This window comes from Arvicanthis niloticus, chromosome X (genome assembly GCF_011762505.2).
Source record: "Arvicanthis niloticus isolate mArvNil1 chromosome X, mArvNil1.pat.X, whole genome shotgun sequence".
Lineage (NCBI taxonomy): Eukaryota > Metazoa > Chordata > Mammalia > Rodentia > Muridae > Arvicanthis > Arvicanthis niloticus.
Genome location: NC_047679.1, coordinates 46637633 through 46656791, shown reverse-complemented (window position 1 = coordinate 46656791; position 19159 = coordinate 46637633). Strand labels below are relative to the sequence as shown.

General features: G+C 38.4%; 1 protein-coding gene and 1 pseudogene across 1 annotated transcript; both read left to right on the top strand.

Moving 5' to 3' along the window:
• The first annotated feature begins 2995 nt into the window (after positions 1–2995).
• On the top strand, positions 2996–4090 carry LOC117695313 (melanoma-associated antigen B17-like). Its single transcript, XM_034486166.2, has one exon. It carries the CDS (start codon positions 2996–2998, stop codon positions 4088–4090), a length of 1095 nt encoding a protein of 364 aa, XP_034342057.1.
• Positions 4091–8173: 4083 nt separating this feature from the next.
• LOC117694939 (melanoma-associated antigen B1-like) lies at positions 8174–15389 on the top strand (annotated as a pseudogene).
• The last annotated feature ends 3770 nt before the right edge of the window (positions 15390–19159 follow it).

The following is a 19159-nucleotide window of genomic DNA, read 5'->3' as shown; positions in this document are numbered from 1 at the left end:
CAATAAGAGCAAGGCCTCTATATCTTAATAGAAATAGTACCTGTGTTTGAATGCATCCTGAAATGGACACAGGTCTAGAAAGACAACATAAGTAGAAGAGAGAATTGACTGTAGGAAGTTTTATTTTTTTTCTCTAGTGTGCAATATAGGGTACAGTGCATTTTAAAATAAAATCTGAAACCAGTAGAAATTCACTGCTAAAAATTTTGAACATATTCTTATTCAATTGTCAGAGGATTTAGACATGGCTATTATACTAAAGAGCTCCCTCATTTTGTCCTTAGGGTGTTTCAGTCTCCTATGCTACCTCCACTGTGACTCAAAGTCGAATAGAATTGACTAGCAGATAAAACATACTCAGACTTCTTGAAACAGTTGCACGAATTAAAATCTTTAGTCTGAATGTCCAGGCCTAAAATAATTACAGAAAATGCCTAATTATCTTCAAATAATCAAGATAAGAATCAACTTAATTTTAGCAAGGTGGCCCAGGCCTGGAACTCCAACACTCAATAAACAGGTCATTGGATTGTTAATTCTAGGCCACTGTAGGCTACATTAGGATTCCTGGGCAGCCTGAGATACAAAAGATTTAATCTTTAATCATGATAAATTGGCTAGGTTTTAGAAGCTATGCTTTGTGCTTCCCACAATTATAGTTAACTCAGTCACTCTGGATTTCTGACAGAGTTGAAAACTTATAGCCTCATAGCCAATCCTGGCTATTTACCTTGAGAGAAAAGATTTGAGTGGATGGTCTTCAGCTGACATTCATCCTAAAGCCAGGTTCAGAACTAAATGTTTTAGTTAGGATAGATGACAGAGGTGCTGGTTAGTCAACAAAACGATGGACTGGGTATTAGGACCATCTTATACCTCACTGGTACAAATCGGCATATTTATGCTCTAATTGTATTTTGAGAGAAAAGTTTCATTTTAACAGGAAGGGTGATGTGTAGGAGGAGCTAAGGTGGGAGGAGTAAGGAGAAGAAGAGGAGTAAGAAGAGGAGGAGAAGAAGGAGAGGAGAAGCTAGGTGATGAAAGAGAGAAAGAGGGGGGAGACAGGGAGGCAGAGGTTCATGTATCTCCACCAGTCAAAGATAGTTGATATATCTAGGTTGGGTAGTGGGTTACACCTCTGATTGAGCATTGCCAAACTTATAAAGCCTATGATTAACATTTTTAAAAAAATGTATAAATGCAAAAAGAAAAAAGGGGTATGGGATAGGGATTTTCTAAGGGGGGGGAATGGGGAAAAGGATGGCATCTGAAGTGTAAATAAAATATCTAATAAAAATGAAAAAAAAGAAAAAAAACTTTAAAAAAGTAAAAAATGAGAGACACCAGATATGATGGCACATAGGAACACTGAGGCAGAAAACTCATAAACGTTCTTTTCAAGAGCAAGGTCCTTAGTTAGTTCTCAGAAAATCTAAGATACAGTGAGACAATGATCAAAGATAAAAGAGTAGAAAAAAAGAAAGTGTAGCGGTGAGGATTGAGAGAAGGGGTGGGGGGAATAAAAGAAGTAGAAACTCGGAAAAGCAAGGAGGTGGATGGAGAACTGAGAGAGGAGAGAATAAATAGCTGGCTAGGGGATTGTGGAATATAGGACTAGAAGAGAAGGTGATGGATCATAGTGAATATTCAGGATCCAGCAACAAACACCTTGTAGGGCACTTTTAATGCTTTAGGGTGAAGCCGTGAACAGGAATCCTAGGCTACAAATAGCTCCGTTTTACCTTTTTCTCATTATTCTGGTGGAAATGAGATGTTTGGTTGGACACCTATTAGCTCACATCAAAATATCGCTACCCGAGGCAAAATCAACATAAAGAACAGATATGAGTTATCTGGGGACTTCATTTTCCCCCCGGAATGAAAGAGGACAGGGAAACAGGATCCAGATGGGGAGGGGGATTCAGAAGTGGTGGACTTTAACTTCCGGTTAACGGTCCAGTCGAGGAACTGCTTGGTTGGCTCCGCGCTGGCTCCTCTTGTCAGGTAAGAAAGTATCTCCAGGTGTTTTGGGTGTGGGTCCTAGGGCTTTGAGGCTAGTTGTCAAAACTCTGACAACCAAAAACCTATTGTAAATCCCCTAAACCATAGCCTACTCTCCCCAACAAAAAGGAAGCCAGTCACACAGGCCTGTTTCTGCTCTGGTAGAGTTCCGGACATGGCGGTTAGGCCAAGATATGTGTCACTTTCCTCACGTTTGTTAGTGAATGACATTTTGGGGCAGGAAGACTAACAGACAAAAGAAGAAGTCTAGGTGCTATGGATTTATAAGGAGGTAGACCAGTAATGAAAATAGAAAGATTGGGAAATTTGTCCAGTGCTGTATGGGGACGGGCTACACAGAATTGTTCGTTGTATGGTGGCCTAGGTGGATCGGGTGGGCCTAATGACCAAGATGCAGCCTCGGTTTGTCATTTGAAGAACAAGGAGGTAGCGGATTTATACAATGTATTAAAATGTATTCAGTGAGGAGCTCTGTGGAAGGAACAGGTGGCCTTACACAAGTGTTGGTATATTTTTTATCTGCTGGTTGAGTGCCTTAATTTTCTCCTGTGTGTTACTAGTGAGGATTGTAGTGTTTAGAGCAGCAGAGAAAAGTGTTGATATAACCATGGTTAAAAAAATATACACGAGGGGTCTCAATGTAAACAAAGAGGGTCCTGAAATTTATCATACGAAGCCGTAGTGGAAATGTTAAAGAATGTGTTTCTCTCACTGAGAAGCTACAACATGGGGTGCCAGGCAGTGGCCTAATAGATTCTGATTTCCTCCACAGGTTTCGTAGGAAGTGGATTGATCAGGAGAAACAGAGCAACGTGAGTACCCAAAAAGACGCCCAGAGAAAAGCAGCAAAGGGTGCATTTGTTAAAGGCAAGTTTCTCTCCACCTAGTGATGCTGTGACACTCATAGTGTTATTCTTTTCTCAGATATCTGCGTTTTCAGTGCTCCTGACTGGTGCTCCTGTGACAACTTATCATGCCTAGGGGCAACAAGAGCAAGGGCCGCTCCAGGGCCAAAAGGCAGCAGACTCGTGGAGAAAGCCAGAATCTCCAGGGTGCTCAGCCCACTGTGGAGGAGGAGGAAACATCATCCTCCCCTCTTGTCCAGGAAGATACCCTCAGCTCCTCTGATGTCAGCACTCCTCAGGGGTCCCAGGCTGCATCCTATGGCTCTCCTGAGTTAGATGTGCCATGCTCAGTTCATGATGTAGGTGCTGAGGGTGCTGTTGCAAGTGTTGAGGGTTCTGATGTTGGTGTTGAAGGTTCTGTTGCAGGTGCTGAGGAGGGGAGCGCACAGGCCTCCAAGATAGCAGCCGCAGTTCAATCTGCACGAAGAGATCCTCTGACCAGGAAGGCCAATGTTTTGATAGAGTTCATGATGGAGAAGTTTAAGGTGAAAGAGCCTTTCACACAGGCAGATATGCTGAGAGTAATCAACAGGAAGTACAAGGTGCACTTCACTGAGATCCTCAGGAGAATCTCTGTGCGTTTGGAATTGGTTTTTGGCCTTGAGTTGAAGGAAGTTGATCCCAGTTCTCAATCCTATATGCTTGTGGGAAAGCTGGGTCTCTCCACCGAGGGAAGTCTGAGTGGCAGTAGTGGGTTACCCAAAACAGGGCTCCTGATGACCCTCCTGGGTGTAATCTTCATGAAGGGGAACCGTGCCACTGAGGAAGAGGTCTGGGAATTCTTAAAGGTAGTGGGGATATATCCCGGGAGGAGTCATATAATCTTTGGAGAGCCCAGGGAATTTATCACCAAAGATTTGGTGAAGGAAAATTATGTGGTATACTGCCAAATTCCTGGCAGTGACCCCCCAAGCTATGAGTTCCGTTGGGGTCCCAGAGCCTATGTCGAAACCACCAAGATGAAGGTCCTGGAAGTTATAGCTAAGATCAATAATACTTCCCCTAGTTTCTTCACTAGTATGTATGAGGAGGCTATGATTGATGAGGCTAATAGAGCAGCAAGAAGAGTTACAGCTGTGCCTGGCAATGTTGTGACTGCCAGGAATGTCAGGGATGTCAGGGCTCATCGCAGAGGTGTGGCCCATAGCTCCTCTTCTAAGTAGTGGGATGTTTTATGAGCTAAAAATAATAAATTTGTAACTTATTCTGTAATACATGAGAAATTTTATATGCATTTTTCTTTTCTATTTTGCAAATGATCTTTTAATCAAGAGTTACCGTGCTTCACGGTCTGTTTCTTAACATTGTGCTTACATACATATTGCTGTTTTTCATGTTTAAAATGAAGTTTTGATTATTTTCAAACAAACTGAAAAAATATTTCAAAAAAATATTAAAACGTTAATTGGAACAGTGATTTTTTCTGGTAACATGGTAATGCTTGGTGGTGGACTAAAGTGATAAGACTAATTCAAAAAAGTTGTATTTTACTCTTTCTTGTAATGCTAATTGAAATAAACTTGGATTTCAGTACTCAAAATGGATTAGAAAATAAATTGTAATAAACACCAGAAAACAAACAAGCTAATTGAGAAATGGGACCTGGAACTAAATAAAATTCTCAAAAAGAACTAATACTAATAAACATTTAAAAATATTCAACATACCTCCCTGGGAAGGGGAAATAGAATAGATTTTGAGGGTGGACTAAGGGTGAGTGGGGATGAGAGCATGAGGGATCAGATGAGGGAAACATGGAGGGAGAGAATATGGGAAAGGTATCTGGAATGGGGTTGGATTTCAGGAGCCATATAGAAACTTAGTGCAGTGAAAATGGCAAGGAATCCACATGGGTGACCCTTGCAGAAACTCTTAGTAATGGGATTATGGAGCCTGAACAGGCCATCCCCAGTGGAGTCATTGGGATACCAAACCAGCCATAAAACCTTCCACCTACAGTTTGTCCTGCTTACAAGATGTGCTGGGCTAAAAGTGGCACAGAAAATGTAGGGGTAGACAACCAATGAATGTTCTTGCTTGAGACCCATGGCACAAGAGGGAGCCCACCACTGACACTGCCTGAAGAGCCAGGAACCAGAGGAAGGGTAGCCCAGATACCTAGGTTAGAACAAAATATTTCAGGCCAAAAATAATTTTAAAAAGTAAATGAAATAATTCCTAATGGTATTCTTCTACACTTGCAGATCAGACCCTAGCATAATCATCATCAGAGAGGCTTCATCCAGAGACTGTTGGGAACAGATGCAGAGGCCCACAGACAAACATTAGGTGGAGCACAGCAAATACTGCAGAAGAGGGGGAGGAAAGATTACAGGACCCAGAGGGGTCAAAGACACCATGAGAAAACTCAAATAATAAGTTAACTTAACCTGGACTCATAGGGGCTCACAGAGACTAACCTGACAATGTGAGCCTGTATGGGACTGGCCTAGGATATATATTTTATGGTTGTGTAGCTTAGTCTTATTGTGGGACTCCTAGCAGTGAGAACAGAGTCTGTCCCTGACTCTTTTGCCTGCAATTGGGACCCTTTTCCTCCTACTGGGTTGCCATTTCCAGCCTTTATATGAGAATATGTGCCTAGTCTTATTGCAACATGATATGCCATTTCTCATTGACATCCCTGGGAGGCCTGGCCTTTTCAGAAGGTAAATGGAGGAGTGGATCTCAGTGAAAGGGGCAGGACTAGGAGGAGAAAAGAGAGGGAAATCTGTGGTTGGGATTTCATATATGAGAGAAGAATAAAAAAAATTATTCAACATACTTATCCATCAAGTGAATGCAAGTTAAAACAACTTTAAAATTTCATCAAACCCTTTTTAGAATGTCGAGTATTTTTTGTTAAATGCTTTTGGGGATATTGAAAAAGGAGGACACGTCCTCATTTTTTGGAGTAGGAAATGAAATCACTATGGAAATCAGTGAGGAAATTCCATAAAACAAAAGCAAAAACAAAACAACAACAATAAACAACCTAGAAAGTGTTACCATATAATCTAACTATACCACACTTGGGCAAATATTCAAAGAACTACATTTTACTACAAAGAATACTTGCATATTCATGATCATTCATGTTCATATTCAGACATTGGTAACAGCCCAGATGTCCAAAAAAATATAAATACAAAGTTTTTAAAGAAATTTAAAAATTAAAAATGATAAAAATTTTAATGAAATTTATATATACATATATATATATATAATGATATATATATATATATATATATATATATATATATATATATATATATATAATGGAATTTTATTCAACTATAAAAAAATAAAATTATGAAACTTTTAGGTAAATAGTAGCTAGAAATAAGCATTCTGAGGTATGCCAAACCCAGATTAACAAATACAACATGTTCTCTCACAGATTTGGATGCTAGCTTTGAATCTTAAGCGTGTTTGTTTAAATTGGAATGCCCATAGAAGTCAGGAAACTAGTAAGGGAGTATGTAGGAGTTATCAATAGAGGAGGATAGAACAAAAATTGTATAAGTGGAAATGGAATAATGGAACAGGAAAGATAAAGTGGTGTGGAATTGGGAGGGCAGGGTAGAGGAGGGAGTGTGAAGGGGGGTAACTAACACTAAAGAACCTTGAAAAGCCATATGGAAATTTATTAGTATGGGAACTTCCTAAATATAGTTATATACATGTGTAAATATAGTTTACCCAAAGAAGTTTTCAGCAACAGAGACACAATGTCTTTCCAAAACAGCAAATAAAAAGCCTAGTGACATGTATGGGGTACCATGCCATTGGCCAGTGAGTTCATACAGACCTCCCTAAACATGACAGATCTCTGCCATTATTATTTTTCATTACCCTCCAGAACTTGATGGTAAGACTGTGAAGACACCACATTCTTAAGTTGAAGCACATGGAAAAATCAAACTGTCACTGACCTGGAAGCTTCATTTCTACTTGGTAGCTTTCAGAGAGCTGGAAGGTGTTATGCATGCTACTAGGGGACAAAAACCTTTAACAGTCTTCCCTGGCTATAAGCCCTGTGTGCTAAAATAATTATTGACCTGGCAAGATATGCCCACTGCTTCAATAATGGCACCAATGTTATGGGACTAATCCACCACTTTCTATTCATATTTAAGGCTCAATCCACAACACTGTTAATCCACTGTTACCCTTAAGCGGATCATGAGATCTTGGCTGTATAGGTGATAAGCTCCTGGGAAGAATTTATTACTATTATTTTCCTAAATAAGTATAGCACTAAACTGCCTCTCAAGGATTTATGCTTATTACCCATGATAAAGTGTGTCAACACCCAACAGACAAGCTCTTTTTGCAAATGATAGCATTTAACATGGAAACCTCAATTGGCCAATATGCAGAGAATAAGAATACAAGAAAAAGAATAAGAGTTCTTGGTTTTAAATGAGACATCTAATACAGATCTTTTCCCTTCACTGCTTAGGGATCATCATGGAGGAAGATAGAAAGACTGGAAGACCCAGTGAAAATAGACATCTGCAGCAAAACAATATTTGCAGGACATGAGATATGGCACATATGAGCTCACAATAACTGGATCTGCATGTACACAATGTGTATGGCATCAATTCATCTAAAATCCCAGAATGGATGGGGGGACCCCATGAAGTCCCAGACTTAGCTGAAAAGCATATGGCAATTAGTGGCTGCTGGAAGAAAAAAAAAAAAAACAGTTTATATTAGGTATACTGCCTCTAAAAGGCTACCCATGATCTAGTAGCCGACCCTATCTATACACGTGTAAATAGGTTGACTCTGTGGAGGAGGGGATGTGTGTGTGTTTGTGTGTATGTGTGTGTGTGTAGGGAGGGAGGGGGATTGGGACAGTGCACATAAAGTTGGTAAAAAATGGTTTGAAGGATGGGGTGGAATTTCACAGCAGAAAATGGTGGGTGAACTTGACAAAACAAAAACAAAATCAAACCTCCATCTTAGTTAAGTTTTCTATTACTGTGAAGAGACACTATGGCCATGTCAACTCTTATAAAGGATTATATTTATTTGTGGCTTGCTCACAGTTTGAGAGGTTTAGTCCATTATCATCATGGTTGGAAGAACGGTGACAGACAGACAGACAGACATGTTACTGGAGAGGTAGTGATGTTTTCTACATCAGGAACCTCAAGCAGCAAGAAGAGAGAGTAATACTGGGCCTGAAGCATCTAATACCTCAAGCCCACCCTCAGTGACACGCCTACTTCGACATGGCCACAGATCCTATTAGTATTACTTCCTATAAGCCCAAGTGGGCCATTTTCATTCACACCACCACAAAATTCATTCCATTTCTCAGATTATATTCATGTGAGAAATTCTCAAATAGTAGAGAATGCCTGAAACAATAAAACAAACTGAAATAAAAATAATTATGAGAAGATGAGAAAGTTTGGAGGTGAGAAGAGTATCCTGGAGTGAGTGTACTTTGAGGAACATGTGATGTTATTACAATAATAATAAACTGCATATACACACAAAATTTTTAAAGAAAAAAAAGAATCAATAGAGCCAGATTCTGTTCTATTAAAGGAATATTTGCACCAGGTTACTAGGAGTTTGGTTTGTAAAATGATAAGGAAGGATATTAGAGAATGATGAAAATAATGAGAAAGAATAATTTGAACTCAAAGCACCAATGAGAGAGGATGCTTGTGTTTTCACAAAAGAGGAATATTAATTTGATTACAGTCAAAGAAGAACAAATGAAATATCACTCCCTAATTCATGAACACTACTTTTATTTTATTGGTTGAGCAGCATTTTGCCTGCTCTATGCCTTCTGATTTACTTATTTAAAAAATACTTGCAATTACATTCTGTAAGGAAAGGTAGTTACTATGTTGGGTAAAAATCATCTTAGTAGTAACTACTGTTACTTAAAGCTTCAATTATTTTTTTAACATTGTGCAAGGTGGTTTACCTCGATTCTGTAGTGAAATCTTGCATGTTGGGGTTTGTAAGATTCCCTTTGCACATAAGCCACTGGAAATTAGTTCACAAGACTGTTACATGACAGGCAAAGGCTCAGAATTTCTCTCAAGTCCTCCTCATTTCTTCAAGCAAACCCTGTGCCATTCATTTTCTGCTCATTACATTAAAATGTTTTTTTCTGCTGTTAAATGTATAATTTCAAACTCAGAATAATGTTTTGAAGTACAGAGACCAAGGAATAAGCAATAAAAATATTAAGTATAAATAAAGAGATAGGCTGAGGCAGGAAGATTATGTTAGAGGTTCACGTCAGTCTAAGCTGCTCAATAAGGCTCACCTTGAAAAGAAAGACAGAGAAACTTCTTGATGTTACCATTGCCTACAGAGACAAAGTCAGTATCAATAAACTTCAACAAACTAGGGAGGGCCTGAAATTTAGAAATTTCAGCCTGTTCCTTTTAAAAAGTATGTATACCTACATAGAAGTTACATGAGGGATCACATCTGGGTGGTAAAAGGAAGATATAGATTACCACAACTTTGTATGTGACAACATACCTCCTCTTTTGGGTTCTCTGCTAAACCCTTCTTTGCTTTTCCAACACATCCCCTGCAAGGGGTGCAGAGAGACATTAGCCAAGTGTTGAAAGTGATGTGACATTTTTCTAGGAACCTCACACTGAAGTTATAGGACCCTTACAAATGAGAAACAACACAAAAACCACCTCTTTTTATCTTTTTTTATTGGATATTATATTTACATTTCAGATTTTATCCACTTACCCCATTCCCCCCACTACCCAGGAACCTCCTAGCCCATCCCTCCTCCTCCTGCTTCTATGAGGATATGCCCCCACCTTCCCCCCAACTCCCACCTCCCCACCCTCAAATTTCCCCCCCCCAAGGATCTCCTCTCCCACCTATGCCTGACAAGGCCATCCTCCCCTACATATACAAATGGAGTCATGGGTCCCTCCCTTTGTGTTCCCAGGCTGGTGGTTTAGACCCTGGAGAGCTCTGGTTTGTTGGCATTGTTGCTCTCCTCATGGGGCCACAAACCCTTTCAGCTTCTTAAGTCTTCTCTCTAACTTCTCCATTGGGAACCCCTAACTTCTCCATTGGGAATCCCTTGAACAGATCAATGGTTAGCTGTGAGCATCTGCCTCTGAATATGTCAGACTCTGGCAGACCTCTAAGGAGACAGCTATATAAGGCTTCTGTCAGCATGCACTTCCTGACATCCACATCACTGTCTACCTTTGGTGATTGCACATGGGATGGATACCCAGGTCGAATGGTCTCCAGACAGCCCCTCCTTTAGGTTTCTTTCCCACACTTTGCCTCCATATTTGCTACCTTGAGTATTTTGTTACTCCTTCTAAGTAGGACCGAGGCATTCACACTCAGTCTTCCTTCTTCATGAGCTTCATGTAGTCTGTGAGTTGAATCTTGGCTATTTCAAGCTTTTGGGCTAATATCCACTTATCAGTGAGTGCGTACCATGTGTGTTCTTTTGTGAGTAGGTTAATTCACTCAGGATGATATTTTTTAGTTCAATCCATTCACCTAAGAATTTCTCGAATTCATTATTTGTAATAATTGAGTAATACTCCATTGTGTAAATGTACCACATTTAAGGACACATGCTCCACTATGTTCATAGCAGCCTTATTTATAATAGCCAGAAGCTGGAAAGAACCCAGATGTCCTTCAACAGAGGAATGGATACAAAATCCACCTCTGAATAAAAATAACCACATTGATCCTAGATAATATCTGTTTCCCCCTCTGAAAGAATGAGATCAGGGTGGGAGAAAGGAATCAGTTTGTATTAGGGATGCAGCCCATAAGCATCTATTAAGTTGATATCCCATTACTCAATGTCCAGGGTTCTGAATAGCATAAGAACTGTGTTCTATATGAGCAATCTGAAAATAAGGGAGTATCTCCCTGTGATTTTATCTTTTAATTATTTTACAAATTTACAAAATCTTAAAGTATTGGGAATTTTTAGTAAAATGATAGTATGTTAGTATCATGTATGTATATTAGGAAACAGACCAGGCAAAACTGATTACTGGGAAGTAAGTTACAGTTACGGAGGAACAAGAAGCTCTGATATGCAGGATGATTAAATAATGATAATCAACTGCAATTTGAAAAAAACTGTAAGAAATAATTTTGAATTATTTCATCATAAATAATTATGCTTAATCAGATTTAAACCTTAGATGTATACATAGAAAAATACTTTACTCTCCTAATGTGTATATTGTTTATTTTGTGTATTGGGTTAAAATAAATTTGAATCATAAGTGATTGGCAGCCTTTCAATTGCTTTCATAAAACACCATAAACAAAAGCAACAAAAAGAAGAGAATTTTTTTGGCTTGTGTTTTCATAGGAATAAGAATTTATTAAGGAGAGGGGCAAGTATCAAACATGATGGCAGAACCAAGAAGCCCAGAGATGATATCAGAGATGATGTAGGAAGCAGAGAATTTGAATTAGACTTTGAGGCAAAAAACTCTCAAATTCTGCCTTCAGTGACAAATGTCCATATAGGAAAGGTGTACCTCTGCATAACCTACCCAAACAGTGCTACCAGTGTGACATTCAATGTGAGTTCTTTCTTTTGTATAAGTACTGAATAAAAATATTGGTTTGACATTTTGAGACTTAAAACTCTTTTTAAAAAAGGTATCTTCTGCCTTAATAGGAAGAAAAAGTGTGATGATACTCTGAACTTTGTAGATTTCAGAAAACTAAGGTGCAGAGTTTAATCTTATGTTCATTGAGTCACCTTGAACAAGATTTTCAGGCTGACTTGTGAAAGAGGGGCTATAAGAAAGTGAAGGATATAACCAGAGATGAAGACTTCAGAAGCAAAAATGGAGTCAGTTTCTGACAATCATTATGGTGAGGTTTCTGGGAAAGGCCTTAGAAAATTCCCTGCCACTAGAACTGAGAGGACCACATAAAGTCTTACCCCCCTAATAGCAGTCTCAAATTTTTGAGCATTACTAATATGATGTGACATATTTTCTCCTATTGTGACACAGAAGGAGTTAGAATTTGGACTGAGTTTTACTTAGTGGCCTACTCAGTCAGCTTAGGAATACTACTAGGTTTGTCCAGATGACACTGAATCTATCCTGATGATAGGGAGAATCATCCACTTTCAAAGAGTATGTTATAGAATCTATCCCTTATTCTTTGTCTGGAAAAATGAAACAAGAATTGTCAATAAAGAACCTCTTATTACTTCAGTCTTGAGGAGAACAAGGCAGTGTTGTCTTCACTATGAGAATATACACCACAGAGAGTGTTAAGAATGAGCTTGAGCCTATACCAGACATGAAAGGAATGACTGAAGGGAATGTTTGAAGTAGCTAAATAAATTACATAACAAATAATCTAACCATGCTATAGGTTCTGCCTTTGAAGACCCACAGCAGGGTTGTGAAGCTCTAAGCCCCACTTCTTATTATAGTAAGTGAGGTGAGGTGATATCATTGAACTGAATATGCAGCCATAATTAAGATGAGAGTGTATATGCTCTCAAGATCAATATGCTCATGAAGTGACCCTGAGAAGGTTCTAGTCACCCCAGAATCCATCCAAGACAGAAAATCTCTCCTGAGCTAGAACTAAGGAGTTCTGAATGGGAGTTACAAACTGAAGTGTGTCAGGAGCCAACTAGGATAGGTTAAGGCTAGCAGGTGGCCTTCCTGGAGGTGGCCCACATTTTTGTATGGCCTGCAATGGGTGAGTTCTATGAGGCAAGGTCCCAAAGAGAATTCATCTCATAACTGCTTCTTGCAGCTGAGATGTCTTTCCTGTTATTATTAAATTAATATACTAATCCCTGGCCATTATCCCACCCTATTGATCAGATTTCCCATAGATCAACATAAAGATGAACTTTCATGAATTAATGATATGTAGATAAATTAATGATACTATAGAATTCCTGACTTGATTCAAATAATTTTAGGAAGAATGTTTTAAGCAATGGTCTTAGTTGCTTTGCTAGAATGTTATAATAAATTTAGAATCAATAAGAGAATGTGCCCACTCCTCCTGATATGAAGTAACAGCTGTATATAATAACAAACACAATGAGCTTTTGTTACAAAAGTGATTATCATACTAAAAAGAGTAACAGACTTGGGATAAATTTGTGTTCAACAAAAAGCATTTAGGTTAAAGGATGAAACCACAGGTGTGCACTATGGTAAAACAAGGTCATGTAAAAAACTGTTGCTTTTAACTTATAGCAAGCTTGCATTATGAAACATTGATTTGAACTTGTTATTGTTATCCTTCTGTTACTCCCATTTTATGTACCATTTTATCTATGAGGTAATTTTCTAAAAAAAAAAAAAAATAAGTATGTCTAAAAAGGTACAAAAAGGCCAGAGAATAAAGTTTATGGATGATTGGCTTGGGAGGCCGTGCCCCATCCATTCCTCCCTCCCTCCACATATACATATACACATACACATATACATCATATACATACACATACATATGTGTGTGTGTCTATATGCACTTATGTAGGTGTATGTGTGTGTATATAAGCATGCATGAATTCTTGTGAACTGTATGAATCAGATAGTTGAGCCAAAGAAAATGTGAATGTGGTAATGTATAAATGAGAATGTGAATGTAAATGTGGGTATGAATATACAGGTTTCTGTGCATATTTTCTTGTGCAAAAGATTTTCTTTTTTTTCCCTTTGTCTCTTGTTTACAAAGAATGAACCAGCTTAGCCAGAGAAGCTTCTGGCTGCCTGACATGAGAAAGGAGAGATAGCAATAAATTCTTTACTTAGTACCCTACTGCTAGGCAACAGGTGTTAATTTCCCAAGCTAGTGGTTTTAACCATAAAATATGCAAGAAAGATTTTAGGATATTTTAGAAGATATCAGCAAGCATGCAGTATAGTTAGAGAGCTAGAAGTGTAGAGACCATCAGTCTTTAAAGCTACTTCTATGTCCAACACATTGTCCCCACTTCAGCCAATTCTGGGCCTTGCTGTCTCCCAGCAGAAGAGCCCCTTTCTTTTTCTTGTCATGGTATACAAGGAGACTTGTCATGTCAGCAACAAAAGAGTGAATGGTTCCCATGTCCTACCACCAGCTTATTAGTGAGGCAGTGCCTACAAGTAGCAGGATCATTTGTATTCCTTTGCAGGTTTCTAAATACATCAGGGTGATTGGGAGAATTGGAACATGGTGCATTTCTTAAGATCTACCACAGAAAACACCAAATGTCATACTCCTTAAAGCTACACTAGAATTTTCAGGTTGAAGGTCTATACATCCTCACAATATCTCTTATATACTCATCCCTTGTTCTCTTGCCTATACTTCTAATTATTGTAGCCACCATGTCTAGGGGGTCAGTAGAATAAGCATCACAACCGCTTGAAGAATAAAAAACCACAACCAAGAGAAAGGCCATCCTGAAGAAGATGTTTCTCAGGAGAAAGTTTGTCATAAAGGTGATGATTCTCAAGATTATAAAGAAGCACATGATAGTGAAGCAGTAGAAGAAAAACCTCCTTGCTCTTCCTCTTCTGTGCCTGGGGAGATTCTTGAGATGCCACCTGCTTCCAAAACAAGTAGTGATGCTGGATGGCCTTCCTGTGTACCATCATCCCTCACTGTTTTTGGTGATGATTTAGAATTTGATGAAGGACCTTACTGTTACTGTGGGAAGAACTCATTATACTCAGACTATCAAACCTGCCACGAGACTCCATGCAAAAATTGCCTATGTATATGACTTTAGTGGAGCAGTATACACTCTACAAATTTAAAATGAAACAACTCATTGCCAGAAAAGATTTAATAAATTTTATTGAACCAAAGCACCAATACAGACTTAATGAGATACTTAAGAGAGCTTTTGAGAACATTGAAATTGCATTTGCAGCTAGTGTGATTGAAATTGGCTCAACTAATCACTTTTATGATCTAGTCAGCCTGCTAAAACTCCCCAACAAAGGAAAGGTTTGTGCTGGCAGTGGTTTACCAAAAACTGGTCTTTTTATGACCATCCTGGCTATGATTTTCATGAAAAGTAACTATGTTTCTGAGGAAGACATTTGGAAATTCCTGAATTTTATGCCAGTGTACCCAGGGTAGAAACATTTTATTTATAGAGAGCCAAGGAAGCTCATCACTCAAGATTTTGTGAAACTGAAGTACCTGGAATACAAGCAGATACCCAATAGTGATCCTCCATGCTATTCGTTCCAATGAGGTCCAAAAGCTTACACTGAAACTACCAAGATGAAAGTCCTAGAATTTATGTCTAAAGGCAGTGGCATTGAACCTAGTACCTTTTCCATACGATATGCAGAAGCTTTGAGAGAAGAAAACCAAAAGGCCAAGATAAGAAAACGATATCCCATCCTGACACTAAAACATTATCTAGCACATAGCCATCACCTTGTGCAGAAGGTTATGACACCTCAATAAATTATGAGACATTTACTAAAGATAAGAAAACCTATCACATTTGAGATATTCATTGAAGCAAGAAAGAAAATCACAAAGAACAAAAGAATGAAATGTCAAGCAATAAAGAATAACCAATAAGAATTTTTGCTCATTTTAATCTTTTAAATGTTTTATATATATTAATAGATTTAAATCATTAATTACATAAGAGTAACTACGTCTCAAGAAATTAGGCTTCTTAATCAGTGTACTTCTTAAGCCAAAGTATCTGCTGGGGTTCAGGAATTGCTATACCAATCATACAAACACTAATCTCAGTTAAGGAAGTTTATTGAAGATACATCTATATGACATCAAACAATTCTCAGAGCAGTCATTTTATAGGGAATAAAAACAGGTAGGTTCAATAGTTTAAAAGGGAATAAGTGGAACAATATTACATTTGTCTTACTAGACAAAGTATTATCATCTAACCTTTAAGCTAAATGGTCCTGAATGTGATAAGAATGGTGGTAGATGGGTAGTGAACAGGGAAATTTCATAACATTGAGATAAAGGAGCATAGGTGATTCAATCATAACTTTTTGGCTTATTAGTAATATTATTCAGTGTAAGCTATGAATAATTACTTCTGGGAAGTGGAGTCTGAGAACTTGAACTTAATTTCACCTTATGAGTAAAATGGAGACTGAATACAAAATGGCTACTGTTCTGTTAAAAGAAGTAAGCCTCAACATTCCCCTCTTTGAGTTGTTCCTGTGAATCAAATCATTGATTCTTCATTTTTTTCTGAGGCCAGGGGGGATCTATTAAACAAACTTTTATGCCAACTTTTATTGGTGTTCATAATTCTGACAGGTCTTGATCAATTAATTTGTTGACTTAAATATTTGAAATTTTGGCCTCCCTTAATAAGTGCTGCTGCTCCCATGCTGACAGACCCTGCTATGTCCATGCCTACTGGGGGGGGGGCACTACTATTGGAGATGCCCTGGCCATCTGGGATCAGTGTAGAAATCCCAGGTGTTCCCAGCCTCCTTTTCTGGAATAATAATATACATGAGGCAATAAATCTACTTGTAAGCAAAAGTAAGAAGTTTCGGGGAAGATAAAGGGACTGATACAGGGAGTTACTCCAAAGGCACAAGCAAACCAAGTGCTTTAAACTCGTACAGTGATCATCTGTAAGTGAATTGTTGCATTACAGTGCTAAAAATTCAGAGACTCTGATATTTATATGAGTCTGAATGTAAGCAGAGGCCTTGTCCTTCAGTCCCTCCCATTATCAAACTGTGCTCATGCACCCAAGGGCATCATTAGTTTCAGTGACAGGGTTTAACACTTTCTTCAGACCAATGATATCTAAGACCTATTATAAGTGGGCTGGAGTCTCTGGATGGTGAACATCATTCCACGTTCCCTTCCTAATGCATAAAGACAGAGTTCCCAAGTCTTCTCTGTATCCCATACATTGTATATATAATTTGTTAAATCTTAATTTGAATGGAGTTGATTTTCCAAGTTTTTCAGAGTGGTTCTCATCCCTCTGTAACTGAATATAATTTTTATCAGTTACTGAGGGAACTAATGTTTTATATGCTCACGTAGTACAAACCTTGTCTTTGCATTCAGGGTCTCCATTTGAAGATCAGGAATATTATCTGAAGGGTAGATAAACTGTTTTCCATATTCTGGACCCTATATCCAAAAGACCCAGAGAATGAGCGATTGTATGCTTGCAGTCCTTGGAAACCTATTCCATTTTGGCTCAAATACTTTATATAAGTCAAAGGTGAGGGTGGGAAAATGATAGGCATTTATACTAGTAATTAGGCCCCACTCTGTAGTTCTAATCAAAGCCCATATATGTGGTATGGGAGCATGTGCTTCAGCAGGTCTAGACAATGTAAAATAAAAAACTAGTCTCCAGATTCTTCTACCAGTCTGATTTTTAACAGGTCTTGTGTGTCTTATCTGATGATCCATCGATAGTCTGGGTACTGATGTTTCCAGGGGGTAAACTTCAGATGGATGAATCTAGGATTGGATCCCATCTATTTTCTTGTCTCAGGATGTTCACGATCATGAGTGGGGTCCTTTTCAGCATGTGCCCAGGGAGGTTCTGTTTTGACTTAGCATTTCAGGCTGTAAAGTGAGAAAATGGACATCTTATCTTTCTTCTGTAACTGAATCTTGCTGACATTAGGACATTGTCTTGGAGGCTCACAGAGACCAAAATGGTAGGCAAATGCTGGGCAATGAGGCACTTATCAGAAGCATCTGATTAGGTGATCCAGATGATAGACAGGAACAATCACATCAACTGGACTGGTTAACATCAGCTTTCAGCAAGTCAGAGTTCAGCAGGTCCACAGAGGATCCCTGGATCCCTGTCTGTCAGCCAGGTGAAAATCTGTTGACACAAATATAGACTAGGGACAGAAGTTAAAATTGTCTAGTAATTGGGGAAGATAAGAAATTCCAAAACCAAAGGAAAAAAATCTCATTTTCAAGAAAAGGCAGGTGTACTTATTTAGAGTCCAATTGATGTGTGGCAAGTGGATCCAAATCTTATGACTTTTTTGATTCTATGAAACTTATCTGAACTCTAGTTTATAAAAGGATGTACATTAGTTTTACCATTGTTTTGAAATTCATATTTCAGAAAAAGTAAACAGTTGTCTGTAAGACGGGAGTAGATTCATGCTTTTGAGACCTAGTAAAAGCTATAGATTTGGGTTAAAAGGCATGGAACATTCTTTCTCAGTCCAGAGGGCTAAATATACAGATTGAACAGAGATGTTTTAGCATGATGAGAAGCACCTTTAAGTCTACATTCAGAAGACAACCAAAGAGAATTTAAAATCTTGAGCTTGTGCTTCATCAGTTTATCAAAACTCCAATGATCTATTTAAAATTCTGAGCTTTGCAAACATGGAGTAACAATAATTTTTTCAAAAACATATTTTTTAGACTCTCCAATATTTATAATTTAGATTTCCCAACCTTAAACATCTTGTTAAATCGTTTTCCTATCATTTTCCAAGTTTTTTTATATCTTCTAAGCTTTATCACCTGCATTATTAATATCAATCATTTTCAGACTTATAAACATTTTTTCAGACCTTAAGAAAGTTTTAAATTTTATAATTTTCCTATGCAATAATTTATTATGAGACACAGGTGTTGATTATTGAAAGCAGTCATTAAATGAAGCTTGGGAGCAAGGCAAACTTTTTTGCCCTTTTTACTAACATAGTGGTGAGTGGTGGATTACCTTGAGATGAGGAGTAAGTTGTCTGTTTTTTTAATTTATCCATCATTGTGATCAGAGATTGTCTCCTACCCGTGTCCAACCACCTGAATAAGGCAACGGCAACCATGTTCTTCTTCAAGCAGTTTATTCAGCTATCCCTGTACAGGGAGCTTCTTCTCTCTTCTCCTCTCTTTCTTTCCCCAGCTCCCACAGCCCCTTATAAGCATTGCCTTAATCCTATCAGCAGCTGCCACGAAGTCACTGGAGATTGGCCATTCTCATATATGGAGTTGTCTTTTCTCTCAAGCAATGCCTATGCGAAGCTCCACCTTGTAATGGCGAGAGCGGAGCCGCTTCCCAGAAGAGATCTGCAGAAGGATCAATTTAATTTAAAATCTAAATGGCCTCTGTATCAATTAAAATGAGACTAGTTGACTTTTTATTACCTAGACAGCTACCCCAGAATCCTGTGTTGCTTTGGCATCAAAGGTAAATGCAGTCTTTGGCCATCAGTCACAGAAGATGAGAGGCT